At 33.6% G+C, this 13,709-nt stretch overlaps 1 protein-coding gene across 1 annotated transcript in view; it reads left to right on the forward strand.

Moving 5' to 3' along the window:
* Window positions 1-13,709, forward strand: part of CSMD1 (CUB and Sushi multiple domains 1) — a 519,811-nt gene that overhangs the window by 67,467 nt on the left and 438,635 nt on the right. Inside the window, 2 exon segments of the mRNA XM_077151716.1 lie at window positions 1,208-1,423; window positions 6,257-6,445. Coding sequence (XP_077007831.1) covers window positions 1,208-1,423; window positions 6,257-6,445 — 405 coding nt within the window.

Consider the following 13,709-nt stretch of genomic DNA (forward strand, 5'->3'; position numbering starts at 1 on the left):
CCTGCTGAGCCACCGTGGCCTGCCCGAGCTAAAGGAAATTAAGAATAAAGTAGAAATATGATTATGAGTGACTAAAATATAAATTTTATACATATAAAAATATGTATGTCATTAAATAACACCTATCATAGTAAATTTTATTCATTTTCACTAGATAAGTCCAAACATAATATTTTGTTGATGCATTAATATTAGAATATATACATGTAGGATAAAAAGGCAAATGAAATCATCATTTCAAGATGATGATATAAATTTACACAGTACACTTTCAAGCCAAAAATTTCTAAAAGATACTTGTTTGGTATAAATGAGAAAGCTATTTGAGTCTATTGTCACATTGGGATGAGTGTCGTAAATGCCTAATGACCATTCACGAATACAATTTATTATAAATATCTGCCATCTTTTATATCTGATATATTCTTAAACATTTATGTACTTTTGCTGGTTTAACCGCTCTTACATTTCTTTCCTAAAACCACCTTTTTTTTAAATCCCATTCTCTGTATTTTCCTCTCAAACTTCAAAGTTAGGTTTACGTATTAAGATAAAATATCAATTCAAGATTTTCATGTCTAAAACCTCAGCTGTCTGTAACCTTCCTTACTTTTATTTACTTATGAATTTATATATATATATAATATATATATTTGTGTGTATATATATATACACAAAGAAATGTGAAATGAGTACATACCATGTAATGCTGGTATTGTTTCCCCATGGGTTTGGGAGAGATAGGAAGCAGAGAAAAAGATATAGGGACTAAAATAAAATTTACTTATCTTTTAGCAAAATGGTGTCACTTGGATTGTTGGTCTTCAGCTACTAATTACATCTAGCTCTTACACAAAAGGCATTAGAGAGTAATTATAGAAAATGCTAAGCATTGATTGTACTACACTATAATGCTAACATATTATAAATAAATTAGAATTAACAAAGAAGTCAGTTGAAATTAATTTATTTCAAGATTACTATAGTTTGATGTACAGGTGGCACAGATTTAAATGGGTCCTCTAGTGTTTTTTTACGTATATTTGAAGAATGTTTTTCTTCAATAGAATAACTCACGTAGATCACTCATATCTTTTTATTGTAAACGGTTCACAATCAAGAAGAAAGGGTATGAAGTTCCTTAAAAAGTCACAGAAAGTACTGATTTTTGGCTGACTCCATCAATCTCTCTCTCTCCGGGACTCAGGAGTTCAGATGATCTTTCACACCTTTCACCTGGAGAGTTCCCACGACTACCTACTCATCACCGAGGATGGCAGGTTTACAGAGCCCGTTGCCAGACTCACTGGGTCTGCGCTACCTCATACTATTAAGGCAGGTTTGTTTGGAAATTTCACTGCCCAGCTTCGATTCATATCGGATTTTTCAATTTCCTACGAGGGCTTCAACATCACATTTTCAGGTATGTTGTTCTGCTGTGTTCTTTCTCTCCTCTGGCAGTAATACTGCCATCTCTCTCTCTCTCTCTCTCTCTCTCTCTCTCTCTCTCTCTCTCTCTCTCTCTCTCTGTCTCTCTCTCTCTCATATGTAAAATGACAATTGATTAACATAGGTGGAAAAACCTAAGAGAGAAGTTAATATTTGGGAAAAAATGGGAGATTGTTAAGTGGGATGGAAGAGGCTGAGCTTCCATGAATCTGGGTGCAAGGATAGCTGCCCAGTGTCCAGAAAATCTCATTCTACCTTTATATAATTTGCAAATTCTTATCTCTGAAAAATTCTCCTGCAATGCCCTCCCTTCGGCAATGCCCTTCCCACTTATTTTCTGTCATCCATTTATCAACACCTGTGGGAAAACTTTCTTTACGATAAGCATATTCAGGATGGGAACCACGATTACACCAATATTGCTAGTGGGTTTAAGCAACTTTTCTCCACCTCATCACCCAGATTTATTGTAATCTTTATATGATGGTTCCTAATTCCACTATTCACATGGGATTCCTTCTACTTTTAAACTCCCATGAAGTCCTTAATAATTTTTTATCCTTTTATGAGGTTTTTGCTACAATATTTGTACATTTATCTTATTTCCTGTACTGAAAATAAAACTCCTGATGGAAGGGATTCTGTTCGCTCCACATTAACATTACCTGCAGCTCTATTCCTATATTTTATATCTCATAGGGACTTAATAATTACTTTCTGAATATTGATGAGTTCATTAAGAAATATATAAAACTTATGCTGTCAAAGGAAAAATTTCTAGGGATTTTATGATATTCTGAACTACTTTATACCAATTTAATTATCACCAATAGCCGTTTATTTTAATCTAAGGTTGTTGAGTTTTCCTGGTATTTCACCACATAAGTGGAGTTTTAAGGATTGGTTCAGATTACTTGATTTCTTAGAAATTTGTCATTATCAGCAGTACTTCTGAAATTAGGCACTTTACATGTCAAAGACTTAAATCTTTCCAAATCTGGCATCTCAATCCCTTTCTCTCTCTCTCTCTGTTCTGCCCTGCTTGATCTCCTGTTGTATCACCAGGAGATTATTACCCTCTGTTCTTATTTTCATCACAGTAAAAATGAATTTTAAAACATACCAAAGAAAAAAAATGGCACTGATAAAAGTTGCAAATCTCTTCCATAGATGTTTCTTATGATTCTATGAAATTTTAGCTTATTTTACTGCATCTATTTCTAAATTCTGTTGCTCTCAGAACAAGGCTGACACTGGGTTTTAATTATTAAATTCAGAAATAACTGTAGAGCTGGCTTTCTTCTTTAATAAATTCCCTAAACAAAGAAGCTAACAAACCACAACAGTGACACAAAGCACACTTTTTGGGGTCTTCAAAGGTATTTGGTGAACTTTTAAAATATTTTCTAATGTTACAATTAATGTGCTAATAGTTTGTGAACACCTAGAACAATTTGATTAAACACAACTAATAGAAAATGATAAATTAAGTCTTTAGAAGAAATCACTTATATCTTGACGGTGTTGCACACAAGGACAGAGAGTCTTTAAAAAAAACAAAATAATGTGCCTTTGATTGCAAAGCTAGGCTTAAACTAAACATATTCTTTTCATATAGTCAAGGAATGATTTCATTTGGAGAGATTTTTGCCTTAAAACTGGGCTGCAATTTCAAAATCTCTCCTAATGTGTACGAACGCCAGTGGAGCTAATACAATGTAGGTCATTTTTTAACTGCCCAAATAAATAGTTACTTTATTATGCAAATGAATAGTTTATCCTTCTGGGGACTTTTCTGATGTTTGTATTAAATGCAATTAATATGCTTTTACATCTTCTCTTTTTTTCCTGGTAGCTCAATTTATTTCTAGCAGTTTTTGGAAGATTTTATTGAATTAGCATTTCCCAATTGAATTTCATAGTCAATACTTCTGCAGATGTTAATGGGATATTGTAGAAACAGAGTTCCATATTCAAATATGTTTTGACAGAGCTACAGACCTTCCTTAATCTATATTCAGTTTCACTTATTGATAGCTGAAAGGATAGCCTTGATACTCCAAGCTTCCTTCTACCACTTATACTAGGATTCTACTTCTTAAATACCAACTTCCTATGAATTAATATAAATTACTGATCTTTCTTTTAAGAGTATGAGAACCTGGGCAACTTTGTGCCTTTGCATATGTAATTTTCCATCCATTCTGACTCCTTGACCAGACAAAACTCCTTTAACCAGATTAAATATGAACTGTTCTATGAAGCTTTCTCTCTCTTCTCTAGGAGATTTTTTTCCCTCCTCAGTTCCATCACACTATTGATATATGCAAATGATGTAATTTCCACCATCATTTTTCTGTGTCTCATTATACTGTGACTCCTCAAGTGACGTTACCATTTCTATTCCATTGTTGAATCATAGGTGCCTAGGAAAGAGTAAAGCGCATCCATTCTTTTATTATTTTTTCATTCAACAAGTATTTACTAAGCATCTACAATGCGTCAAGCACAATTCTAAGCTCTGGTAATAGAGCAGTTAATAAAGCAAAGTATCTGCCTTCATGAACCTTTTCTTTAGGTGGGGGAGATAGTAGTGGGGAAAGCTATGAGAAAGAATAAAACAGATCAAGGAGATAGAGAAAAAAGATGCTGAATTATGCATCTGAGACATTACCCCTCAGGAAATGTCTCTCTGCTAAGCAGACAATTATAATGAAGTGAAAGAACAGGCCGGGGCAATATGTACTAGAGGACAGTGTTCTCAGCAGAAGGAAAAGCCTAAGTTTTCCTGTGTTCCTCTATGTGGTAATAATGTTTAACATAAAAGAATATCAAATTATTCTCTCATTAGATATGAGTTTTATATTGTCTTTGAAGAAATGCAAGGAAAGATTATTTGAATTAAAATAGATACAGTTAATAACCTTAGTTGGAGGAGGAGAACAGCATCTGCAAAATGTGAAATAAATTTCATTGAGTTGTGATGTCTCTATTTTTGTATTTTCTATAGATTTTCTCTTCATGTTTTGTGCATGATAGGTTTCTGATGGGTATTTGTTGAATTAAATAATTGTCTATGTTTATTTTTTCTTTCTTGGACAAACTAATGAGTATTTTATAGAGTGGTTTGAATATCTTAGATAGCCAGAGTAAACTTTTGCCTAAATGAAGAATAGAACAAAGATAATACAAAGGCATGTACCTCAGAGATTGATGAATAAATTAAGTGAATGAGAATTTGAGCAGAGAGTCCAGTTATGGGACTGTGGTAGTAGTCCAGGTAATGAAAGTAGAATAGAAGGAGAAATTGGAAAAATATTAAAGGAAAAGAGGATGGATTAGATTTAATATATTCATTGGGAATACTGAATCTGTAATTTGAAGCTAGGTGAACTTCCAATGATAGTTGGATATTAGAATGTGAAGAAAATATACATATATTTTATAAAGATAAGCACCATATTCTGTATGCTTTCTCTCCCACCACAATATGGAAAACTGTCCTTTGTTTTCCCCACAACGTTCATCCTGTAATGATTCTCTCTCTTTTCTTGCTCCCCAACGTTCCCATTCCTGGGCTGGGTCTTACAGCCCAATTGCAATTGCAAGGAGGAGGAAACTAAGCTAATGGGCACTCTGCTGCACTCCTTCTATTTTCTCATTGTTTTAGTTTCTTAGCTGCTAGCACAAATACCATACGATCGATTGGCTTAACAAGAGGTATTTATTGGCTCATGATTTCGCAGGTTGGTATCTTCTGGTTGACTGGCAATCTTTGGGTTTCCTTGGCTTTTCTGTTACATGGCAATGCACATGATGGCATCTTCTTTCTCTTCTGGGTGCTGCTGACTTCCTGTTTCTTTCTTCTCTTTATGACTTCTCTTTCTGTGCCCGATTTCCTTTGGTGATAAGGATTTCAATCTTATTGGTTTAAGGCCCACCTCATTCAATTCAGTCACAACTTAACTAATAACATCTTTAGAGGTTCTATTTGCAACTAGGTTTTCACCCACAAGAAGGTAGGTTGAGACCTGAACATGCCTTTTGTGAGGGACAAAAAGCAAGCACTTAATAAGGGATCAAGAGACCTATGGTAACTAGAGTGCAATTGTACCCATATATTAAGAGCTGACTTTAAAGGACATTGAAAATCCAAAATATCATTGTTAAGACCAGTATTTTAGATACATAATCCTCAAATACAGCAATGTGAGGCATTATTCTTTTACTTCTCACTAGATTTGACATTTTCTTCCTAAGGTTCATAGTACTTCACAGAATCTTGTTTTGTATTATATCACAGTAAACCGTATCACAGTATGGTTTATAGATTTAAATAGGCAGGTAAAATTTTTGTTGTCTCACACTGAGATATCTTTTAAAGGTGAAATTGGTTATGATAAATTTTCCAGGTATATAGCCCTTTGACATTAGTTGTATGTACATCGATTATCAAAAGACACCTCTGAGAAGTTGTAAGAACTGATTTTAGTGATTAGAAATATACAGTAAAGTAATTTCATACTCCCCAAATGGCAATTTTGAAATAGACCATCCTACCTCATTCTGTTATAGGTTATATATGTCTATTTAAAAACACTGTAATTTTAGACCATTTGTCATAAAAAGGCTCATGGTACAAATGAAAGCAATCATGGAACTGTTACTGCAGAATTTGAAGAAAAATATATATTGGTTTGTTTTTAATATTATTATTATTATTAATTAGTAATTATTATTCTTGACAAGTAATTGTGGAGTATTTACCCAAATTCCCGCCAATTTACACTGTCTCTCCATGTCTCAGAATATGACCTAGAGCCGTGTGATGATCCTGGCGTACCTGCCTTCAGTCGAAGAATTGGTTTCCATTTTGGAGTTGGAGACGCTCTGACTTTTTCCTGCTTCCCAGGATATCGCTTAGAAGGTGCAACCAAGCTTACCTGCCTGGGTGGGGGCCGTCGTGTGTGGAGTGCGCCTCTGCCAAGGTGTGTGGGTAGGTGGTCACATGCTTTCATTTCATTCATCCAGTTGGGGACAGGACATGGCACACATCAAGAAGCAGTGTGGAAGGTTTGACAAAGTAGAGGAGGAGTCAGAAGAGTTGAACTTTAGGTCCAACTCTGCTAACTTGTTGGGAAAATTGCTTAGCTGCTTTGGGTTTTGGTTATCTCATAAAAAATAAATCCCCAGTGCTCACCTTCCATGCGGGAGACCCAGGTTTGATTCTGGACCATGCACTCCACAAATAAGCAAACAAACAAACAAATACATAAATAAATTCCTTACCATTCTAAAAGTGTAGTATTGAAGAAGAGTGAAACTAAAGCATGTGTCAAGCACATTTATGAAGGAAAAAAAAAATGAAACTAAAAATAAACTTGAACAAAAGGAAAAATTAACAAAACAAGGCTAAATAGTATATCTGGCAGTTATATTGATTAAAAACAGTATGTCTCTCCTGGTTTAATGATGGTGATAATTTCAAATATTACTCTCTTTGCTTTTTGAATAGTTATTTGATTAGATAATTGTATATGACTGTTAAGTGTGCAATATAGATGCTTGAATTTCATTTTGAGGTGTTCTTAAAGAATTTAAGAGTGAGTTCCAAAAAGTAAAAGAAAATTTTATTACTTTAAAATGAAGCACTATGCTAAAATCCTGATATTAGGATTCAGTGGTACAGAGCTTTAGACAGTTGGGGAATCTATGCTAATATAAGGAGTTAAGCACATGCAGAGAAGATTTATGATAGTTACCATAGTTTAAAAATGGAAGTTTTTCCAGGAACATCCAGAAAATCTATCATTTAATTCACAGACAGTATATAGTACCTGCCACTTAGTTGTTTTGCTCAGTATGTTACCAGTTTTACAATCTGTTCTTTAAAGATACAAAAAAAAAATAATGCTATAATGTAATAGCAAAGAAAGAAAATGGAGATTAGAAATTATTTTGGAGCCTTCTGACTCTATGAGAAGTACATAAATACTTTATATACTAATCTGGCCAGTTGATAGACAAGATGGGAGTTGGGAAAGTCTAAAGTTAAGATTTCAGTATCCATAGAAAATACTAAAAAGTTAATTTAGTATAACCAAATTATTTCTATGCACAGAAGTTCATCAGTTGTCAGCACTATTTAAGATTATCATGTGATTCCAGTGATAATACTTCTTTTTATTTGTGTTTCAGTGAGCCATAGATAGATAACTAGGATTTTATTATTAAAAAATTTAAAATGAGGGCAGGCCATGGTGGCTCAGCAGGCGAGAATGCTTGCCTGCCATGCCAGAGGACCCGGGTTCAATTCCCGGTGCCTGCCTATGTTTAAAAAAAAAAAAAAATGTTAAAACGAGCATGAATCAAATCATCATTTTCGTAGGATACATGTCTACACATTTTTACAATCTAGCTTTCTCCTAAACTAATGTTTTTCACTTTTTTTGGTTAAATTTTGGGGGGAATTGGGTACAAGTTTTGAACATTATCTCATGACAAAAATAATGCAATATTTTATATATAATCTTAGGAGTTCTAAAGTGCCTAGAATCCACTCTGCAGCCTATAGACTCCTTTTTCAATATAGTTTCATATTTGGAAGAAACTCCCAACTCAATGAAATCAAAGCATTTCTCCAGATATGCAACACAAATCAGTGTATTGATTGTAGTATTCAATATTCCTGTGATTCTTTTTATTTAGATTCATCATTCCTATTATTCTGGTAATTCAGGTTTTTACATTTCTACTTTAATAAGAAATAATAGGTGACAATACTTGAAATAATAGTTAACTTATTGGGCACTTATTCCAGGACAGGCACTGCTCTGACTTCTTAACAGGTATTAAATTATTTATTCCCCATGAAATTTCTATGAAGTAGCCACTAGTTCTTGCAATTCTGTTTTACAAATAAGAGTATTAAAATACAGAGATATTAAGAATTTTTCCAAGGCCACAGAGCTAGTAAAGGTTGAACCCAGAGAACCAGAACTCCAGGCCGTTCAGCGCTGCATTATACTGGGATAGCATATAGAGGGGCCTGGATTTGCTCTTTATATATTTAGCATTTGTGTGTTGCCTTCTGTTTAAAGATTTTCCTTCCAACCCATCTAACTGCAATATACTTTCAAGAAACATGTTATTCATGGCACTAAAATCCACCAGTTGACCAATGTGTATGTCTGAGTGTCATCTCCCATTTCTCCCTTTCTCTCATTCTCTACATCTAATTAATCACTGCTTCAAAAAGATCCTGCCCCCTAAATGGTTCTCAAATCAGGCTCCTCCTCTCCATCCTCTCAGGCCCCCAAGTAGATGCGCATCAATTACCTCATGAAGATTCTCCTGATTCCAGTACAGATGCAGCCAAGCATTGGTGCCACAGGTCCCACAGCACTCTATTCAAAATGAATACCTTGTCACTTCATCCCCAATATAGAACCTATTGAATAGCTACCCCTGATATTCAGAGCAAACCCTTTCTCAACTCTTTATCATGATATAATAGTTCCTTTATTAATTGGCCTCTGACAGTTTCTCCAACTTTTTTGCCTAGCTCTTATCCACCTGTTTATGCACAGTCATGCTGAAGTCTTCTCACGTGTGCAAAGTGCCAGGTTTCTGTATAAACTGTATGCATTTCTTCATGCTGCTGCACTCCCATTTCTCTTCCTACCCTTTGAGACTCACCTCATTTGTTACCTTTCTCTACCCTTTTTCACACTAAATGAGGAGTGATCTTCCATGATAGCTATCACTGTTAAAATGATCTTCATTTCTTTGTCTCTCCCATTAGACTGACAACTTTTACATTAAGATCTAGCTTTCTGCATTGTCCAATAAACGTTTGTAAAATAAATGAAGATTATTTCATTTAGAAGTTTTCCTCCTGATCTTAAAAGATTTGATTCAGTAATACTCTTGACTCAACATTCCTTCCTTTAATGACAGAAACAAGAATGATATATCCGTGGCCAAATGTCAATCCATTCCAAAAATCACAGGTGACATCTGAAGAATTTCTACTGAATTATAAGCATACTACTTTACTTTTCCCTAATAAATGCATGATATTAAACGTAATTTCCAGTGAACATCAGATAGGAGAACTATTTTCCTCTTTATCAGTCCACTCATAAAGGAAACAGAGGGAATTCATGCATTTATTCATTTTAGAGATATTTCTTCCAAATTACTTATTTAGGTTATGAAAATAACATTATTTTGCACTGTAGGGATGTACTAGTCTTCTAGAAACATTCGTCTCCTTTCTTGTTCCACTGCTTTGCATTTGAATTGTGCATGTATCATTAGTTTTTTGTTGTTTTTTTTTTAATTTTCAAGTAAAAGAAAAAAATTGCTCAAACCAGTGTAAGTAAATATTGAAGAATTTATTGGTGATCTGACTGAACCATCCATAAGTGGGATACCTTCAGGTGAAATTTAATCACACCAACAAATTGCCCAGTGGAAATTAGCTATCAAAACAATGCTTGAGTGCAAACCATCGATTTCCTCTGATTGGTCCAAATAGTTACATCCCTGTTCCTGACTGATCATGTGGCCTGGACAGTGGAATGCTTTAAATGACTTAAGACATTTAGGAACCAAACTACACATCTGTTGAAAACAAGGAAAAGTGAATTTTCCAAAGCATCTTTATGATATTTTGATAGAAAAAGCAAGGACAGAGTTAGCAGATATGACGAAGGTAACAGTGAACACTAGAAATCCAATATAATATTGCATCATCACTTGATTTCAGAGTAATGAACACACAATTTTCTTAGAAAGGGCATCATGAGCCTGTATATCTACATCAGAATAAGTATTATTTAAATATCTTGTGAATGAAAAAAGAATGAATAAAAGTAAGAGTTATCCATCTCTTGAATAACTGTATTAACTAGATTTAGTGAACAAAGTTTAAAGTCCTTGGGTTGGATCAATGAAGACAAAAAAAGCATTATTGCTCCTTTAACTTGTTTACTGTTACAGTATTTCAGGGAGGTGTAATTAAATAAAATATTCTGCCTGTATTTTTATAAATTAAATTTATGTTTTAATCTTTTACCCAATTTTATTTAATTTTTTCCATGTTAACCATTCTACTATTTTTATTTGTTTCTTTAATTCTTGAGTGGAAATTTGAAACAAAATTAAAACTTTGATCTATGCTAAATCTTAAAAGTTTATCCAAGAATAGCACTAAATTATAGAAGTAAAGCTTTATAGGAAAATAAATGGGGTAGAGAAATTAGGAAAAAAAATGTTTTCTGATTCAAATTATTTCTAAGTGTATATAGAATTAATAAAGATTTCTGTTATGGAGAAGATTTACTAATTTGTTTAGTGACTGCAGTAAATTTGTGTTAAAGTAGAAAGGAGGTAGATTTTTCTGTTTCCCTTTCTTAGTTAAGTTATTGTCTATATCTGTGCTTTCCAAATAATGCTTCCAAGACATATACATACTTATATTAATGCAAATTGGCTATATTGCCAATTTCACAATGTTCTTAGATACACTGCAACAATTTCCACAAAAATTTAATAATAACTACAGCACTACACCTTTATAACCAGTCATTACACTAAGAAACTTCTTTGTGAAAGGTAAGATAGTGGACAGATTCAATATAATTTAGTTGCAGAAGTTTCTTAAGTAGTAGAATTTGATTCCAGTTTAGTACTTTAAATAGGTAGGTTGAGTGTTTTTACATTTTCATCCACTGTTTTATAATCAAATAAGTAAGAAAGTAATATATCAAATGTGTTTCTAAATATTTAATATTTATTAATTCATGCAGATTATAGAGTTAACTTTATATGTAGTTGACTTTGTAAGGAACTGTCTGAAAAATCAATCAGCTTTTTCTTATTATTTAATTTTAATTTTAATTAGTTTAGTTCTGGTACAAAGCTTTAAGTGGAATTTTAGTTTTAATTGCAATTTAGGTAGATTCCTTATAAAAGCACATGTGATTCATAGTAAAAATTATATTTATTCATCTTAAAAGATTAATAAGAGAGCCCTAGAAAGTACTTCAAAATGGAACATTTAATTGCTTTGGTAATAGAGATTTAAAATGGAAGTTTTAAATAAAGATTGAAGAATATTTGAAATTTTGATCTCTTTAAGACTTATAATTTTTTGAGCATATCCTGCTTTAATGCTAGTGTCATGTTTTCTTTATTTCCTATGAGATAGAGTCTTGAATTCAGTTTACCACTCTTAGTCCATTTGACACATTTCACTTCCTCTTCTTTGTTAAACACTTTTTATTGTGAGATATAGCATATATATACATAAAAGTAATAAATTTCAACAGTTTACCAAGTAGATATAGAGCAAATTTCAAAGGTTAGTATGGGTTATAATTCCATAACTTCGGGTATTTCCTTCTGGCAATTCTAAACTAAAAAAGAATATTTATATAATGACTTACTAGTCATTATCCTTTGTTAAATTCTAACATCTCATAGACATGTTAGAATGTCTACAACTCCTCCCTCTCCTTTGATCTTTCTCTCAATCTTCAGGATTTTTTGGTCAATAGCAATTCTAAATTCTCCATGTTGAAAAGGGGTGTCAAAATTATGGGGTAGGAAAATGCATCTGGTTGATGTTCTGGAAGAGATTAGAAACTCTAATTTTCAGGGCTTATCAGACATAGGAACAATCTGGAGGTTTTAAGTTTCTGAAAAATGAACTGAATTAGTAAAACTCTTTTGGAGTATTTGAGAGAACCCTGAGTTCTCATGAATGTTTGGAGCATGGCATATCATGGCAATTTGTAATATCTGGCTGACTTGCATAAGAGTAATCTCTAGAATAACCTCTCAACTCTATTTGAAATCTCTTAGCCACTGAAACCTTACTTTGTTACATTTATTTTCCCTCTTTTGGTCAAGTAGGCATTCTCATTCCCATAATGTTAGGGAGAAGCTAATCCCTGGGAGTCATATTCCACAGTGGTAGGAAGATTTACATCCCTGAAAGTCATTTCCCTGGTAGAGGGGAGGATAATGAGTTTATCTGCAGAGTTTTGCTTAGTGAGACCCCACATCTGAACAACAAAAGAGGTTCCCTAAGGGTAACTCTAGGCATAATTATAAATAGGCTTAGCTTACCATTACAGAAATAAATTTCATAAGTACCTGCCTCAAGATTGAGGGCTTGACTTAACAAATTTGAACTCCCTAGTACTTCAGAGGATACTAAGAATTTCCCAGATGGGGAAGTTTAATAGTTCCATATTTTTTTCTCTAGTCCCTCAAGGAACATTGCAAATACTTTTTAATTATCTACTCAAAAAACTGTGAAATGTATCCAGTTATTACATTACCCTTTAGAGAACAACAGGATCTTATTCCCTACTTTAGGCTCGATGTATTTAGGTTATTTAAATAAACTGGCCAGTCAAGTTAAGTTAGATAATATGCTTGAGAAAATTTAAATTTTGGACAAAATAAACATCTCTTCCTTTGGTTTCACACAGAAGGCGAAGTTTTAAAGTACAGCACACATCATCCTTTACTCTGTATTCTGATTTACCTTAGTCCCAACCAGATCACCTTCATTCATAACTCTAACTGAAGTCTGATCTTTTATTCATTTTCTTTAACAGTTCACGTATGGGGTAATGCTGATTTTCAGAGCTGTAGAATTCTGAGTCTTCGGTGTTACATGGGCACCCATGGATCTAGGGAACTACCAAGTTATATAGAAAGAGCCCAGCATCTCAGAATTTAGAAATAACACTGAAAAATTCAGTGTTAATAAATAATAATAAATGTGACTAATGTAATAGCTTACAATCTAGGCCCTAGTTTTCTTATGAGCATTTTCTAAATGGGATCATACAGTATTTGTCCTTTTGTTTCTGGCTTATTTTTGTCAACATAATGTCCTCAAGTTTCATTCACCTGGTTGCATGCCTCATGATGTCAGTTCTTTCTGTAGCTGCATATATTCCACTGTATGTATACATTACAGCTCATCCTTCTGCTTCTCAGCTGATAGACCCTTCAGGCCCCTCCATCCATTGGCTACCATGAATAATGCTGCTATACATATCAGCGTGTAAATGTCTATTCATGTCTGTACTTTCAGTTCTTTCTGTCAAATGGGATTGTCTAATCTTATGACAACTCTATATTTAGTCTCCTGTGCATCCGCTACATTACCTTCCAGAGGAGCTGCCCACCATTCTACTTCCCTACCAACATCAAATAAGTTTACCTCTCTCTCC

This window comes from Tamandua tetradactyla, chromosome 3 (genome assembly GCF_023851605.1).
Source record: "Tamandua tetradactyla isolate mTamTet1 chromosome 3, mTamTet1.pri, whole genome shotgun sequence".
Classification (NCBI taxonomy): domain Eukaryota; kingdom Metazoa; phylum Chordata; class Mammalia; order Pilosa; family Myrmecophagidae; genus Tamandua; species Tamandua tetradactyla.